This window comes from Xenopus laevis, chromosome 5S (genome assembly GCF_017654675.1).
Source record: "Xenopus laevis strain J_2021 chromosome 5S, Xenopus_laevis_v10.1, whole genome shotgun sequence".
Classification (NCBI taxonomy): domain Eukaryota; kingdom Metazoa; phylum Chordata; class Amphibia; order Anura; family Pipidae; genus Xenopus; species Xenopus laevis.
Genome location: NC_054380.1, coordinates 92,417,872 through 92,433,614, shown reverse-complemented (window position 1 = coordinate 92,433,614; position 15,743 = coordinate 92,417,872). Strand labels below are relative to the sequence as shown.

Here is a 15,743-nt window from a genome sequence, read left to right as displayed (position 1 = left end):
CTAAACTGAGTAACCTGGGCCAATTAATGTCACATAACGATACTGAAGTGGCAGGCTAACCTTTTTTTCTTAACATTTTTATTTTTTTGTATTTTAAAGAAAATAGAAAAAGTAATGCAAATAATCATTTACATTACAGGTTTATACATTATTATTAGATAAGACAGAAGTTAAGTTGTTCTGCAAGAGAGCTAATGAAGTAGGACGGTATCTGCAAGGTAACTTGTCAATAGTTTTTCTATCCAGACAGGTGAAAAAAGTCAATACTTAGGCCTGGGACTCTCATGTCTTTCCTGAGAACAGAGGTGTGGGTATTATGGGCACCAGAAGGTCACTGCTATCTCCAGGGTTTCTTATACCACACATTTCCTTAAGCCGTATTATAAGAATATAGCTTAGTTCTCATCTGAGGGTACATTGGGCCTTAAAGTTGAGGTTGTGCCAAAGTAAATATGTCTCCATTTATATAGGTAGATCCATAGGTTGTCCGTCTATCACTAGGGCTTCATTGAATCAATTTTTGGTGTAATTTTGATTCTTTGAAACTGGTACAGTAAAAACACATGGATATAATTTTGTGTATCCTGCACAAATTGCAACCTCAGCTCCAGTCCTCAAACCTGTTAATTTCCTGTACTTTTTTAACCAGACATGGATGTATGGAGTCAGGGGCGTAACTACAGAGGAAGCAGACCCTGCGACTGCAGGGGGGCCCAGGACGTACAGGGGGCCCCACGAGGCTCTCATTGATGAGCAATTTGAACATATATTGGTAAAACAGGACAAACAATGGATATGTTGGGGGCCCTAAAATTAATTTGCTGTGGGGCCCAGCAACATCTAGTTACGCCACTGTATGGAGTCTTGTTGTTTTCCAATGTTGTGGTATGAGTAGGTTCTGTCTAATAGCATAGGTATAGGTGATTTATTGTATTTACAAATAGTTAGTCATTTTGTGTAGGAGTATAATGAGTGGGTCATTAGGGATAACAATATCTGTTACATCAGATTACATCTTTAACTGCAGACCAATAATTTGTTAAAGCGGGACAGCTCCAGAATACATTTCCTTCTCCAGTCTCTCATATCCAACAAGTAATGCCTATACCATCTTGAAACAAGCTTATATTTATGTTCCTGTATCCTATAGCATGGTGAAATCCTGCAGAACTGTAAACTGAGTTTGCATTTAATGGGAAATTGTACAGTGATTTTGGAAGTCTTTAGTTGCATCCAGATACTCACACAGTCCAATGCATCCCAATGCAGGAAGCCCCTTTACATTGTCAAATATCAGTCATTGGGGAACCTATATGCAAAAAACATACATGAAACAAATGGGTTCAGAACAAAATAAATCAGTAATGGCAGTCGTGGGAAAGACAGCTGAAAATAGGGAGACATCAAATCCATAACAACTGCCCACAATATAGTGTAGCTGGCTCTCCTGAACAGCCAGGAAATAAATGTCCAGCCAAAGTTAATGAGTGGTGGTAGTAAGATTCAGTGAGCAATTTTCATTAAAACAGTACAAAAAATAACTTTTAACCTATTTAGTGCTAATTTTATATTTCTACTCTACACATCATAGCAAAGATCAAAGAGATACATAGAACTATATTGTATATATTCTACAAAACAAAAAAATTGCATTCCTTCTGTTTTTAGAGGTGTGTAATACAACGGTGTCTTTTTTTCTTTTTTTTAAGGAAGGAAAAATATTGAAAATTTAACCTTCACATTTCATGGCAAATTCTTTTTTCCCCACATTGGCTCCAAATTTCCAAACACCAAACCCTACCAATCAGCCTGTGGCAATCAGTTTGCTTTAAAACATATTTTCATTTATTTTTCACTTTTTGCACAAATTCTCCCTGTTCCTGCTGGACACAGTCGGGTTGTCCTTTGATGACCTGGGTTAATCAGTTATCCGACTGTTGCAACATTAAAGATATAGGTTATTCTTTTGCTAAGGTTAAATGTCACCTTCACAGCAAGCACTAAAAAATACACATAGCATACTGTTTGTGGGGACATTTGATAATGTAACAATTTCTTTGACTGCTTGGGGAGTTTAAAAATAGAGAAGAAATCCTTGAAATACAGATTTGACCAGTTTGATTGCTTGTTATGGACAGAGGGTAACAGGGGGTAAGAAAAAATTAAAGCATTTTCAGTTTGTCAGACATATGTTTATCTTTCTGTGCTACTCTTTGTCCTGACTTGAAGGCAATTGGCAAATATTGTACAATGAAATATTAACCAGTCAGTGTACATTTTATTTCTATAAAGCATGTACACAGTTTATTTAAGACTAAGGCCTTAAATAAAACACCAGCTGAGAATCAGCACCTCCACTGGCATTAGCCTTCTGTAACTGCACCAGGAGCCATTGCATTAGGATGCAGTTGAAGTGGCATAACCCTTACAAATCTATTATAAATTAAAAGATGACAGATAGAATAGCACAATGACTTTAAAGTTGTCCAATAAAAAGATAGACATCCTTGTAATCCAGCTAATGAAACTCAGTCATAAGAGCGTATTCAGATATCTAGTTCTGCGATCATAGCTTGCAGTGCTAAATGAAACACAAACCCCCCCCCCAAAAAAAATTTAACCAAAGAGAGAATAATATATTTGTGAGCAACTTTTCAATATACTGTATTTGAATTTGTAATGGTATTGGGTTGTCCCTTTCTGCACTGCACATTCTGACTCTTAAAACAACGAATCAAAAGCCAGCTCTTCTCCAGCCAAAACTCAGGTTCCCACAATGCATTGGATTTTTCAGGTCTGCTAATCAGCTTGGTTCTACTAAATAGGTTTAAGAGTCAGAACCTGTAGTCCAAAGAAAATGTAAAGGCAAAAACTTCATCTTTTTTTTTTACATGATAAATATATTTACAAATGATTAAATAATGTAAAAAATGGCAATGTTTTATATATGTGAATTGGAAAGTTGCTTTGAATACTGTTTTTTTTTTCATTAGGCAAAAACATTTTTGGGTGGAGTTCCTCTTTAAAGGAATTGTTCAGTATAAAAATAAAAACTACGTAAATAGACAAGCTATGCAAAATAAAAATGTTTTCACTATAGTAAGTTAGCCAAAAATGTAATGTATAAAGGCTGGAGTGACTGGATGTGTAATATAATAGCCAGAACACTACTTCCTGCTTTGCAGCTCTCTTGCTTTCCACTGCCTGGTGACCAGGCAGTAGCCAATCAGTGACTTGAGGGGGGGCACATGGGTCATAACTGTTGCTTTTGAATCTGAGCTGAATGCTGAGGATCAATTGCAAACTCACTGAACAGTTATGTCCCATGTGGCCCCCCTTCAAGTCTCTGACTAACTTAGAATTAGAGAGCTGAAAAGCAGGAAGTAGTGTTCTGTTCTGTTAGACATCCAGTCACTCCAGCCTTTATACATATTAGAATTTTTTTTATTTTGCACAGCCTATCTATTTACCCAGTTTTTATTTTTACACTGAACTGTTCCTTTAAGTTAATAGTTGTCCATTCATTGGCTGACCATAGACTGTAATTTGTAGAAGAAAGTCTCATTCAATTTGAATTGTGAATGTCGCTCTTTGTGATACTTATGAAGCTATAATTTATATTAACCCCCAAATTAGCCTTGATGCTATGTATGGGCATCATTTCAGTTTTAAATGAGCTGTGTAGATCTAGGCCAGTTTATATAAAGCCTTGATCTGTATGGGACTCCCCAACGAGACCAAGTCTCATTGGGGAAAAATTAACTAGACACTCAGAATTGCAGAATTGCTAAATGTTTATTTTATATGTGTACAGATACATTGAGCCAGAACAAATATTATTCCTGGCACGCCCGGTCTCATTCTTCATATAAATATATAAGGACAGTGCCATCAATGTCACATTCATCATCTCTAGGTAAAGTTCTTATTAAGCTTCAGGAAAATAGTGGCACCATGAAGCTGCTTCTGCTCTCCTTGTCACTCATTTGCTCAGCATTTGCTATACCTAAAAAACCAACAGGGAGGATTGTCGACTGTGATAGCCCAGAGGCCAATGATGCAGCCTTAGAAGCTCTTCACTACATCAATACTAATCACCACCATGGATATAAGTTTGTTGTCAACCAGGTGGAGGAAGTTCATGTACAACCTGAGGTTAGTATAACCAAGACCAGTGGCCTCTATTGAACAGCTCCTAGCAGATTAGGCATCCCTGAGTATTCAATGATAATATTAAGCAGAAAGGTTTAGACTGAATTAATCAATGTATATGGGAAACGTGTTATACTATATTGAGGTCATTTCGTAACAACTGAATTTTCTGATTTTCCACAAATCTCTAAACATTTGTGGTTTTCTCATTTTTTTAAAAAAAAAAGGTCTAAAAATGTAGAGATTTAGTAACTGTAAAAACCACGAAAACCTCTAATACAAAACTTTACCAGGTAAAAGTCATAGTGAAGACAATGGGAGCTGCACTGATACTATTGGACAGCTTTAAATCATTTCGAACTTGTAGACTTTTTTTGGATTTTTTTAGCTAGCTACTTTTTTTATTTGGATTTTTAAATACATTCTATGTAGTTCCAACATAAATAAAATTCGAACTATTTAATGTCATATAAAATTATATATATTTTTATAATTCCTATAAAAAGCAGTATATTTATGTCTGATTACATTTCATCACACATCCAGCTCTGACTCCTGAAACTGCAATCCGGCAGAGGAGACCTAAATATCGTTACACTGTTTTAAAAGTCTGAAATAAACAAAATACATTTACAACTGTAAATCTATTATAAACATACATTGGAAAGTTGTTTAGAATTATGCAAAAAAAAAGATGAATCTGTTGGAGGCTAAAGGGTTTTTGTGTTTGTATTTTAGACAGCAAATGGAGAAATATTCTACGTGGAACTCGACCTTCTGGAGTCAAAATGTCCTTGGGTTAGTCCCACACCGGTTGAGAACTGTCCAGTGAGACCCAGAGAAGAACAGGTATGCTATGCTTTGAATGGGACCTTGAAGGGGGATATATTTAGTGCATTATTTATATATATTTCTTAAAACTTTAGCAGTATTAGATCTGTAAGTTCCCATTAGTGTTCATTTTGGGAGTTCTTCTGTCTGGGGTCTGTCTGTGCTCTGCAGTGTCAGTGGGACCAGGCCAGCCCTGTCCTTACAGCCTGGCATAGGGCAGAAGGTAAGTGCAGGGCCCTTTTGCAGCCATTGTCTGGCGCTGCTCCATTGTGTATCTGACAGAGGACTCCTAAATGTATCCTTCCCCCTGGAGCACAGAGACCTGTGGAAATTAAGTGGAAAGCAGGGTGAAAAGTGCAAATGTTGGATTCACCCATTTTTTGCACTTTGCATGCTGCCATCTACATAGTAAATTACCCTATCGTTTTCTGGGAGCCACAAAACCCCCTTGCTAATAAAAAAACCCTATCCCCTACCCTCCATAGTCCCTGCTCCCCCCAGCACAGGTGTTCACACAAGTAAATGCCTCATAGCTGGTAATTACCCCTCACTACAGAATCAGCGGAGCTCACGAGGGCCATCTTGCGGTGCTTCGTTAATCTTCGGGTCCATTTTGCAATTTCTGTGGCTTTTGGCGCATGCGCAGTTGCTCGGGACCGGAATATTGATTGCTACAACTGTGCATATGCCGATATGGCACTTACATACTGAAGATTCCCAAAGTGCTGAAGGGGGGTATAGTTCACCTTTAAGGTGACTATACACAGACTGATAAAAGCTGCCGACAGACCAAGTAAGCAGCTTATTGGCCAGTATATGGGGGTCCTCTGAAAGGCTTCCCTAAATGATATCTGGCTGAAAAGTGGCCACATGTCAATCAGGCAGGTTAAAAAATCCAATTGAATTGAGGACCACATTGGTTTGTTGATGTGGTCCACACACAGTCCTCCTGCATTCCCCTCGTTGGGATCTGATCTTGGGTCCACAATCCCTGATATCGCCCACTCAAGGTGGGCATATTGGAGCAAGATCCACTCAATTGTGGACCTCTCCAAACGGGCGCATCTGCACATGTATGGCCACCTTAATGCTCTTTCAGCTCTACCGGAAAACTTTTTTTGACATTTATAAAACACTGAATGCCATGCTAATCACTGTACATGTTTACAATAGAAATAGACAAAAAACTGTAGGTTTTCCATATTGATAAATGACTATAAATCACTTGAACTGACGTGTATTAAACATTTAAACAATATAAGGTATAAAAAACATATGTATAAAGAATGAAATCACTTTTAATTGAAATGAAACTCAGTGAGTAGCAGCATGCAGGGTTAGGGCGTGTATACATGCACAGGCAGTTTAAGGTGATACTGGGATGTAAAACAGTGTGACAAATGAAAGCCACAATTCCAACCCCTTTTGGATTCAAGTTCAGAATTAGGAAATTATGAAAAATAAAAGAGTTTTGATGTGAATAAAACTGGACCTGCTTTATACATTATTTCCTTACAGGCTGTGGAAGGTGATTGTAAAGTTAAACTCCAGAAGCAAGGCGGCAATTTTACTGTCCTTGGAGTAAGTTGCAAATCTAAACCAGGTAAATATTCTGTGGTGCAATATTCTATTAACTAGAGCATGCACTACCACAGGAAAGGAAAAGCTTAGCTGAATAAGTCAATTTACATGAAGCTTCTAGCTGCATTCAAGGTCTGACTGGGCTGGCGGGACACCGGGGAAAAACCTGGCGGGCCCTGCTGACCCAGGTCCTCTGATCTAAAACATAGTGCGCTCCCCCCCACCCCTATTGCAAGTAGAGGTAAGTGAGATACACAGTGAACAGGGGAGGAGAACGAGTGTAAGTGGGCTCCAAATTTTAAAACTGGGATGTGGGGCCAGGGGGACTTGAGGTGACAGCACCTGTGGGCCCCGCACACACCAGTCCTGCACTGGCTGCACTTTAGTAAAGGAGAACAAAAGCTCATCAAAAATTAGGAGGAAAAGGTGCACAAATATAGGACTTTATACAAACCCAAGGTCTCCACAATCCTTTAGCAGTAAAGATCTCCAAAGATGTACTGAGTAGCTCCCCACTTACTTTTCTGATGATTTACTCCACATGCCCTTGACTGCCATCAGTTAACTGATCTTAGGGATTGACTCACAATATATGTATTTATATATATATTTATATATATATATATATATATATATATATATATATATACACACACAAAATAAAATTCACAATATAGGGATGATGATATTCATTCACATTATATGGCAGCATAGAATCCATTGCATTCTGCAATTAGACTTAACTAATAAACAGCCTGTATCATCTTCTGACAGATATAACCTCACTTTCTCCTAGTGTGTACATTCTTTATCAGGTGTGTGTCTATTGACATCCCCATAGCCCTGCCACGGTTTCCTCCTCCTCCTACCTGCCCAATACACTCCAGACCTGCTGCATTTCTATGTCTACAAAGGGAACAGCAAGGAAAGCAGTTACAGGTACTCAAAAGGCAATTCAAATAGGGGACAAGCTCCTTGTGTTTATTAAACATCAACAATGTTTAGGGTGTGGTCCCCCTTCATCATCATTGAGTTACTGGCTTGTTCCCTGTTTGAATAGCATTTTGAGTGCCAGTATCTGCTTTCCTTGTATGCTACTGTAGGAGTGCTGTCTCCATAGGGGCCTCTGCACCGGGCAGATTTACTCTTATAGAGGCCAGTGTGTGCTCATGAACAATCTACTACAAAGGGAACAGCACCATCTAGTGGCCATTTAAAGATGCCTGGAAGAAGCCAGTGGAATTTTTGTAAAATGTTTTGTAAACTGTTGTGTAGTGACAAACTCATAAGCACTTAGACAATATATGTAACTCCCTGTATTTACGTTGCCAGCAATCCATTTCAGCAAGGGATGAGCCTGATAAACTACTTTTCCTGACTTTCTGCATTGCTTTTTAAAATGTTTTTTTTTTTTTAAATGGGTTTTTAATAGTTATTCCTTATTAAAAAGATTAAATGTCTGTTTGAGAATTTTTCATTTCTATTGTGTTGCAATAAAATCAGCAATTTGGATTGTAAGTTAGAAGATATGATGGGTTGCTATATGTAAATGCGCTGGAACAATTAATCATCTTTGCTAGTAAATGATTCTACTTTCTATATACTTGGTGCTCAGAGATTGGTGATTAAAGAACATACATATCTGCCAGCATTTCATTATGGCATCAATGATATGTCTAATGTTTAATATTGTCCCAATTAAGATGACATACACTTTTTTTGAATGTTTAGATTCAGCTGAAAACGTGTTTCTGGCTTGTCCCACTTGTTCTTTACTGGCGCCTTTGAATGATACACAAGTGGTTCATGCAGTTGATGCAGCACTTCTTAATTTCAACAATGGGAATAACACTGTGCACTTCAAGCTCCATGAAATTGGCCGTGCTCAGATTCAGGTAAAGGTTTGACACACAGTTTGTATCCAATGGCACATCTGTATTAGTTTTGCTGGTTTATAATGTTTATGAGTTCTGATGATGACCTTACCTTATGAGATAGATATCAAATAAATGGTAGGGGCTATATAGTACATTTTATTACAGTCAAATTACTTTAAAAGCATCCTATAATATGCTCCCATGGCAGCAGCTATTCTGTAGACAGATAGGCACCAGAGACTCAATAGGGCAGAGGTCCCCAACCCATGAGCTACATTCAAATGTAAAAGAGTAGGAGCGCATAGAGTTCCTGTGCGTGCCAAACAAGGACAGTGATTGGCTATACCCCCCTATGTGGGGTTTCAGCTGCAGCCCCTAGCTTTTGCACAAGTATTACAGTAGTCAATGGCCACACCAGGATCTAATGGGGTACAGGCATAGGATAACTTATCTAAAAACCCATTATCAGGCAAGCTCCGAACTACAGAGAATCCATTATTAACAAATAATTCTCATTTTTAAAAAATGATTAGATTTTTCTCTGTAATAATAAAACAGTACCTTGTACTTGATGGTAACTAAGCTGCATGAGTCTATATTAGTAGCAAAAGATAGAGATCCAATTTCTGGAAAGATCCCTTATCCAGAAAATCCCAGGTCCCAATCATACCACATAATAAATATGGTTTAAATATCTTCTATCAATCAACCCCCTCATTTGGTACTGTTTGTTGGACCTTTTTCACTGCAGTGCTACTTAAAATAAATGAATTATATGTGTTTATTTTTGTGTTTAGGGACCTGCCAACATTAAAGCACAAGTTGAGTTTGTTATTGCAGCAAGTAACTGCTCAAAGGAAGAGGCTAATGCTGCTTTGGACAGCTGTGTGGCCCTGACGGGACAAGGTGCGGTAAGTAGATTTTCTTTTTCCCCATTAGATTGGACACCAGCATTGAAATCCCTATTACTCATGTAATTATTAATGTTAACAGTTTTTATGAATCACAATGTCATACACACATTTGTTATGTATTTCCAGTATTATGGCTCATGTGCTGCCAGTGTAACCAAACTCCCAGGGGCACAGGATGAAGAGATTGATGTGCAGTGTACTGTCTACGACCCACAGGTAGTATTAAAGGGGAACTGTTATTGTGAGAAAGAGAATGTGCTAGAATATGGGCCTGTCTCAGTGTTTGAGAATGGGCTACCATAAGTCTTTTTTGTGTGTGAGTGCATGTGTGAGAGTGTGCTTGGGGACCCACAAAATCACAATCTGAAATGTATCCCCCCTATTATTTGTTATTATAAAAAGTTCTTTCTGCTAAGAGAGTTGTGAGTGTTGTAGTTCAAGAGTTTGGGAATGTGGATGGGACAATATTTTGAGGCAACAGATGCTGATTTGGGGCGCTTAGGTAATAATGTGTATGAATGCGATGTAATGTAATATATACTGATTTGTGTGAATTTGCAAGTCCCACCTTTTTTCACCTGAACATCACTCCTTTAATGGATTTGTAGCTCTGAATGAAGTAGATGGGCTGTGCCATATATGTATGTATTTATGCTGATTTGGGGCCCTCTAGCTCTGTTTGTGAAGTACAGCAGAACTGTAAGTAATTCTGCATTCTGTGGATCTGGGAAATGTAGGTACAATACAAAATTGTACCCTAGTTAATTTCTTTAACATCTTTCCTGCCTGTCATTACCTTAGCATCTAGGGAGGCACCAAATCCAGGATTTGGACTTTTTCAAAGCAATTTGGATTAAGCCGAATCCAAGAGTCTGGCCGAATATGACTTTTCAGCACACAGACAACAAAGTGAAAAAATTCTCTTTAACCCCTCCAGCACCTAATTTACATATGTAAATAAGGGTGCAGACAGGGCCGGAACTAGGGGTAGACAGAGTAGGCACGTGCCTAGGGCGCAAAGCTGAGGGGGTGCCAGGCATGTACCTGCTCTGTCTCCTACCCCATGTCCGGTCCTGTGTCTCCCTGACTGCCGCTGGTAATTTCCATTTAAATGCGCTTCCGCGCATGCGCGTAGTTTCGCGCATACACAATTGAGCACACACTAAGCCGGTGCCGTGGCCGGCCAGGTTGCCTAGGGCACCTGGCCGGGTTCGCCCGGCTCTGGGTGCAGATTTAGTTCATGATTCAGCCAAATCCTAAAAAATTGGATTTGGTGCATCCCTACTAATTACTGAATACAGATTTAGTCTAGGAATATGGCTTGCTTTTGGTTGATGACTTTGCGCCAACTGGAAAAATCTCTGTGGAAAATATACCCTATTCCCTAAGGTGCATAGGGCACCCAAAACACGTGGCTCTTAAACCTTCAAAACCAAAGGGTTAGATCCTCATGGACTCCATACACAGGCCAGTCAAATAAAAGTAAAACATATTTTATTAGAAAAACATCCCTGATACTGATGCACCTTTTGTGTTTTATGCTTCATAGGCTGTGACTAATAATACATAATATAAGCATAAAAACTTTGCCAGTAAAATAACTCACCAAATAGAATGTGTGGCCCAGGTGCTCCTACCCCCAGGCCCTCAGTTCAGGGAAGCGGACAATCCGTATGTAGAAAAACAAAATGTTGGAGCAAGGCACTCAAATGGGTCACGCATGGATCAGACTAATAGTAGGTAAAAATTCGAAATTTTATTTGTATAAACAACTCATGCCTAACGCATTTTATGTCACTAGGGACACTTAGTCATAGGCTGTGACTAAGAATACAAAGCATAAACGGTGAAGACTATTCAGGGATGCTTTTCATTTCTACTTTTATTTAACTGTTTACCCTTTTGGTTTTTGGATTACTCGCTCCCCTAGCTGATGGACCTCTAATGCATCAACATTTTTTCTTAAGGTACAGGATTTGTATCACCATATTAAGAGGCATACAAAATTATACACAAATAAAGGTATGAGACCAGTGCCAGGCCTAGTTGGCCGCACACCCTAGGCAACCCAGCCAACAACGTCGCCCCCTGCCGCTTGCGCATGCGCAGAAGTGCGCAATCGGCGAGGCAGCACGAGTACGCATGTGCAGAAGATGGCGAGTACACATACGCCTAGGACGTGCACATGCGCAGAAGACCGCAAACTAGCTCAGCTTCTGAACATAGCAGTCCGAACTTAGGGAAGGTGTCAGAAGAGGTACGTGCCTGGCGCCCCTGTGCCTTTGCGCCCTAGGCACGTGCCTCTTCTGCCTACCCCTAGTTCCGGCCCTGTATGGTACCTATTATCGAGAACGCTCTGGACCTGGGCTATTCCGGATAATGGATCTTTCCATAATTTGGATCTTCATACCTTTAAGCTGGCCATAGATGCAAAGATCTGATCGTTTGAATCATCAAACGATTAGACTTCCCCATCTCCCGACCCGCCACTAACCATTCAGATCAAATAAAGTAGAAAAGAACAGATCAGCCGATGTTCTGCCCCTGACAGCAATCGTACGAAAGTTTATGTCCGACCAAAGCTAGTGACAGACTCCCACTAAAAATCGTACGATCAGCAATACATGCAGAGATATTATCGGCAGCCGACAGAAATCTTGTAACCTGTCCGATCGACCAAACGACCGATCTCCGTCGGATGAAAAATGTCGGGACTCTCCACACACGGTCCAAAAATCGTACAATCCTCGATTCGTATGATCGGATCTTTGTGTCTATGGCCAGCTTAAGGGGCAGATTTATCAAGGGTCGAATTTCGAAGTGAAAATTTAACTTCGGGTGAATAGGCTGTATTCGCTCGTTCAATTCGAATTTGGATCGTATTTGATCCAATTCAAATCAAAGTATTTGCAAAAAATGCACCAAATGACTCCGAATAGGTTCTAGGAGGTCCCCCATAGGCTAAAACAGCAATTTGGCAGGTTTTGATGGTGAATAGTCGACGTCGAATTTTAAAGAGACAGTAAATTTTTTAAAAATTCCATTCGAATTTGGACTATTCCCTAGTCGAAGTACACTAAAATTACCTCGAAATTCGAATTTAAAAATTCTAATTTTCACTTGACCCTTGATAAATCTGCCCCTAAGTCTATTCGAGAATCATGTACACATTAAGGGGCCGATTCATGAAGCTCGAGTGAAGGATTCGAATGAAAAAAATTCGAATTTCGAATTCGAACGAAATCGAACGAATCGAACGAAAAATCGTTCGACTATTCGACCATTCGATAGTCGAAGTACTTCCCCTTTTAAAAAAACTTCGACCCTTTACTTCGGCAGGTAAAACCTACCGAAGTCAATGTTAGCCTATGGGGAAGGTCCCCATAGGCTTGCCTGTGATTTTTTGATCGAAGGATTTTCCTTCGATCGTTGGATTAAAATCCTTCGATCGATCGATCGCAGGATTAGCGCTAAATCCTTCGACTTCGATATTCGAAGTCGAAGGATTTCAATTCGAGGGTCGAATTTCGAAGTATTTTTAACTTCGAAATTCGACCCTTAATGAATCTGCCCCTAAATGAACCCAATAGGCTGTTTTATTGTTACAGAGAAAAAAGGAAATTTTTTTAAAAATTTGGATTATTTGATTATAATGGAGTCTATGGGAGACAGCCTTTCCCTAATTTGGAGCTTTCTGGATATCGGGTTTCTGGATAACGGACCCCATACCTGTACACATAACATTATCCGAATACAATAATATTTAATATGCCTAGGTAGGTACCTTAAAAGTACACCAATTATCATGTTATTGATAAGGTTCTTGGTTCTAAAATGTATGGGGTTTACATATTGATTCTATAGACAAAGTACTGCAGAAATGTCACATGGGTATATAGGCTATGCAATCTAAGGCCATATTAGGTCAGTTTTCTATTGAAGCTGTCCCTTATTTGTGTTATATAAACACCGGCTGTTTACAGAAAACTTTGTACCTTTGTGTAATGTGTGGGACTGTACTTGCTGTGGAGTTCAATTTGCAATTTGTGTGTCAGAGACTGAGCTGAATGAACATTATCTGACAAAAAAATGGCATATGCTAAATAGCTGGAATAGGTTCAACAATGTATAACAATGGTAATAATAATTTGTGTGCCTATGAAATGTCATGAAAGCTGTCATCTTCTAACATGAAAGTCTTTTACATTCATTTCTGTCGTGTGTAAACATTTCTTGTATAAAATGGTTGTAAACACTTGTTTGTAATTTATTCAGGCAATCAATAACTATAATGCGCATGTGTTTGTTCCCTCCCCAGGTTGATCAGACTGGAGTGCCAAGCAGTGGGGTGCCTGCCCAACCTTCAGTAGTTCATGGGCATTTTCATCATAATCTACGCCATTCCAGCCTTGGTCCTCACTCATCAGAATCCAACTCGGCTGAAAAGCTTCTTCATCTGCACCACCCTAAGACTCCCACCAAGAGATCACTGGGGAAAAAACATGCAGACCCTAATGCACTTGTCAGGCCTCTGTGTCCTGGCAAAAAGAATTTCTTTTAACATTACACAACATCTGTACTACAATACTGTATAGGTGATCTGGAATTCGAAACATGCCATTGATTATGCCAATTCTTACAATTACAATTAATCCAAATATTTTAACAAGTTTTTCATCTGATCTATAAAGCTTGTTCATTGATCCATGTGGCATGCCTGTTCATTTCAAAGAATTTAGGATAAGCTTTAATAACATAACAGGTATAGGATCTGTTATCCTGAAACCCATTATCCAGAAGGTTCTGAATTACAGGAAGGCCATCTCTAATAGACTCTGTTTAATGAAACAAGTTTTTTTTAAATGATTTCCTTTTTCTCTGTAATAATAAATCAGTACCTTGTTCTTGATTCCAACTAAGATATAATTAATCCTTATTGGAAGCAAAACGATGATATTGGGTTTATTTAATGACTTAAGGTACAGAGATGCAAATTATGGAAAGACCCCTTATCTGGAAAACCCCTGGTGCCAAGCATTTTGTATAGTAAAAAACACTCCGAAATTTTAAGACATTGAAAACATAATTATCATTATTAGCCTTTAGTTGTACCAGTGACATTTTTACACTTTGCATATATCATATCATGCAGTACACCAGGTAAGTAGCACTGGGCAGTAGTGATGGGCGAATTTATTCGCCAGGCACGAATTTGCGGTGAATTTGCGCGATTCGCCGCCGGTGAATAAATTCGCGAAACACCCGCGAAAATTTGCCGGCGTCAAAAAAAATTTCGCCGGCGTCAGAAAAAAAACGGACGCCGGCGTCTAAAACAGGCGCCAGCGCTGTTTCACAAATTTTTCACCGTTTCGCAAATTTTTCGGCGAAGCAAAATGGCACAAATTCGCCCATCACTACTGCCCAGACATTGCATATGGCTACTCAGAAGTTGGGATTCAGTCTGACCACTGAAACTGTGTCTCAATGATCTCCTGGTTTCAGAGACTCAGAGAACCTTGGATGTTGCTCCCAGTGACTTCAAAGCAGCTTCTTTTTTTTGAATTACTGTCTTGAAGGCAAGTTTTAGTTGCATAAAAAACATGTTTACCACCAGTCTCCTGTAGGCTGCCTGTGCACATAGGGGCTACCAAATGGCCAATCACAGCACTTATTTTGCACCACCCAGGAATATTTTTCATGCTTGTGTTGCTCTCCAAATCTTTTTACATCTGAATGTTGCTCACAGGTAAATGTTGGAGACCCCCAGTGTAACCAGTGGTGTACTTAGAAGATTTTGCACACAACAGCAGATTTTTTTTAACTCCCCAAACTTTTGGTAACTATCACTCTTCTGCTAGCCTGTCTTACTTCTCCTTTCATTCTAGCCTAATGTTAGAGAGATGATCACCAAAACACAGTGACTCCACATTCTGATTGGACATGCACACACACAGGAAGAAATTCAGCTTGATATCTTCTACCCAAATCCTCTCAGTTGAAGTACAGCATGGTCAAAATTTACAAAGTCAAATCTCTGGTAAGAGAAAAAAAAATATTTTCAGAAAAGAAAGATTACATAATCATTTGCCCTATGTGTTTCATCAGGGTCACAGGAATCAAAAAAGTAAAACAGTAAGCAAGGCAAGTACAATGTGGATCATTTCTGCCTATTTGTAGAATGCTTTGCTCAAGGGAAGAACTGCTGATGGACAGAATCATAAAGATTTAAAAACTCATGATTATTTCTAGCAGGTGGAGCCATCATTTTCAATCTACAAGTTGGGGCTATTAAAGATACAAACCCTACAGTGCATTGTTTACCACTTCAGTATTAGACCACACAATACATGAGAGAAACCTAGTGCATGGCACTGTATATCTGATAACC

At 39.1% G+C, this 15,743-nt stretch overlaps 1 protein-coding gene across 1 annotated transcript; it reads left to right on the top strand.

Annotated features, from left to right (window-relative positions):
• The first annotated feature begins 3,899 nt into the window (after positions 1-3,899).
• Positions 3,900-14,062, top strand: MGC116434 (uncharacterized protein). The gene is given in 7 exon segments (NM_001096141.1): positions 3,900-4,155; positions 4,891-5,001; positions 6,502-6,586; positions 8,296-8,459; positions 9,239-9,352; positions 9,482-9,571; positions 13,674-14,062. Coding segments are annotated over 7 exon segments (1,008 nt in total). The 5' UTR covers positions 3,900-3,954; the 3' UTR covers positions 13,917-14,062.
• Positions 14,063-15,743: the final 1,681 nt, after the last annotated feature.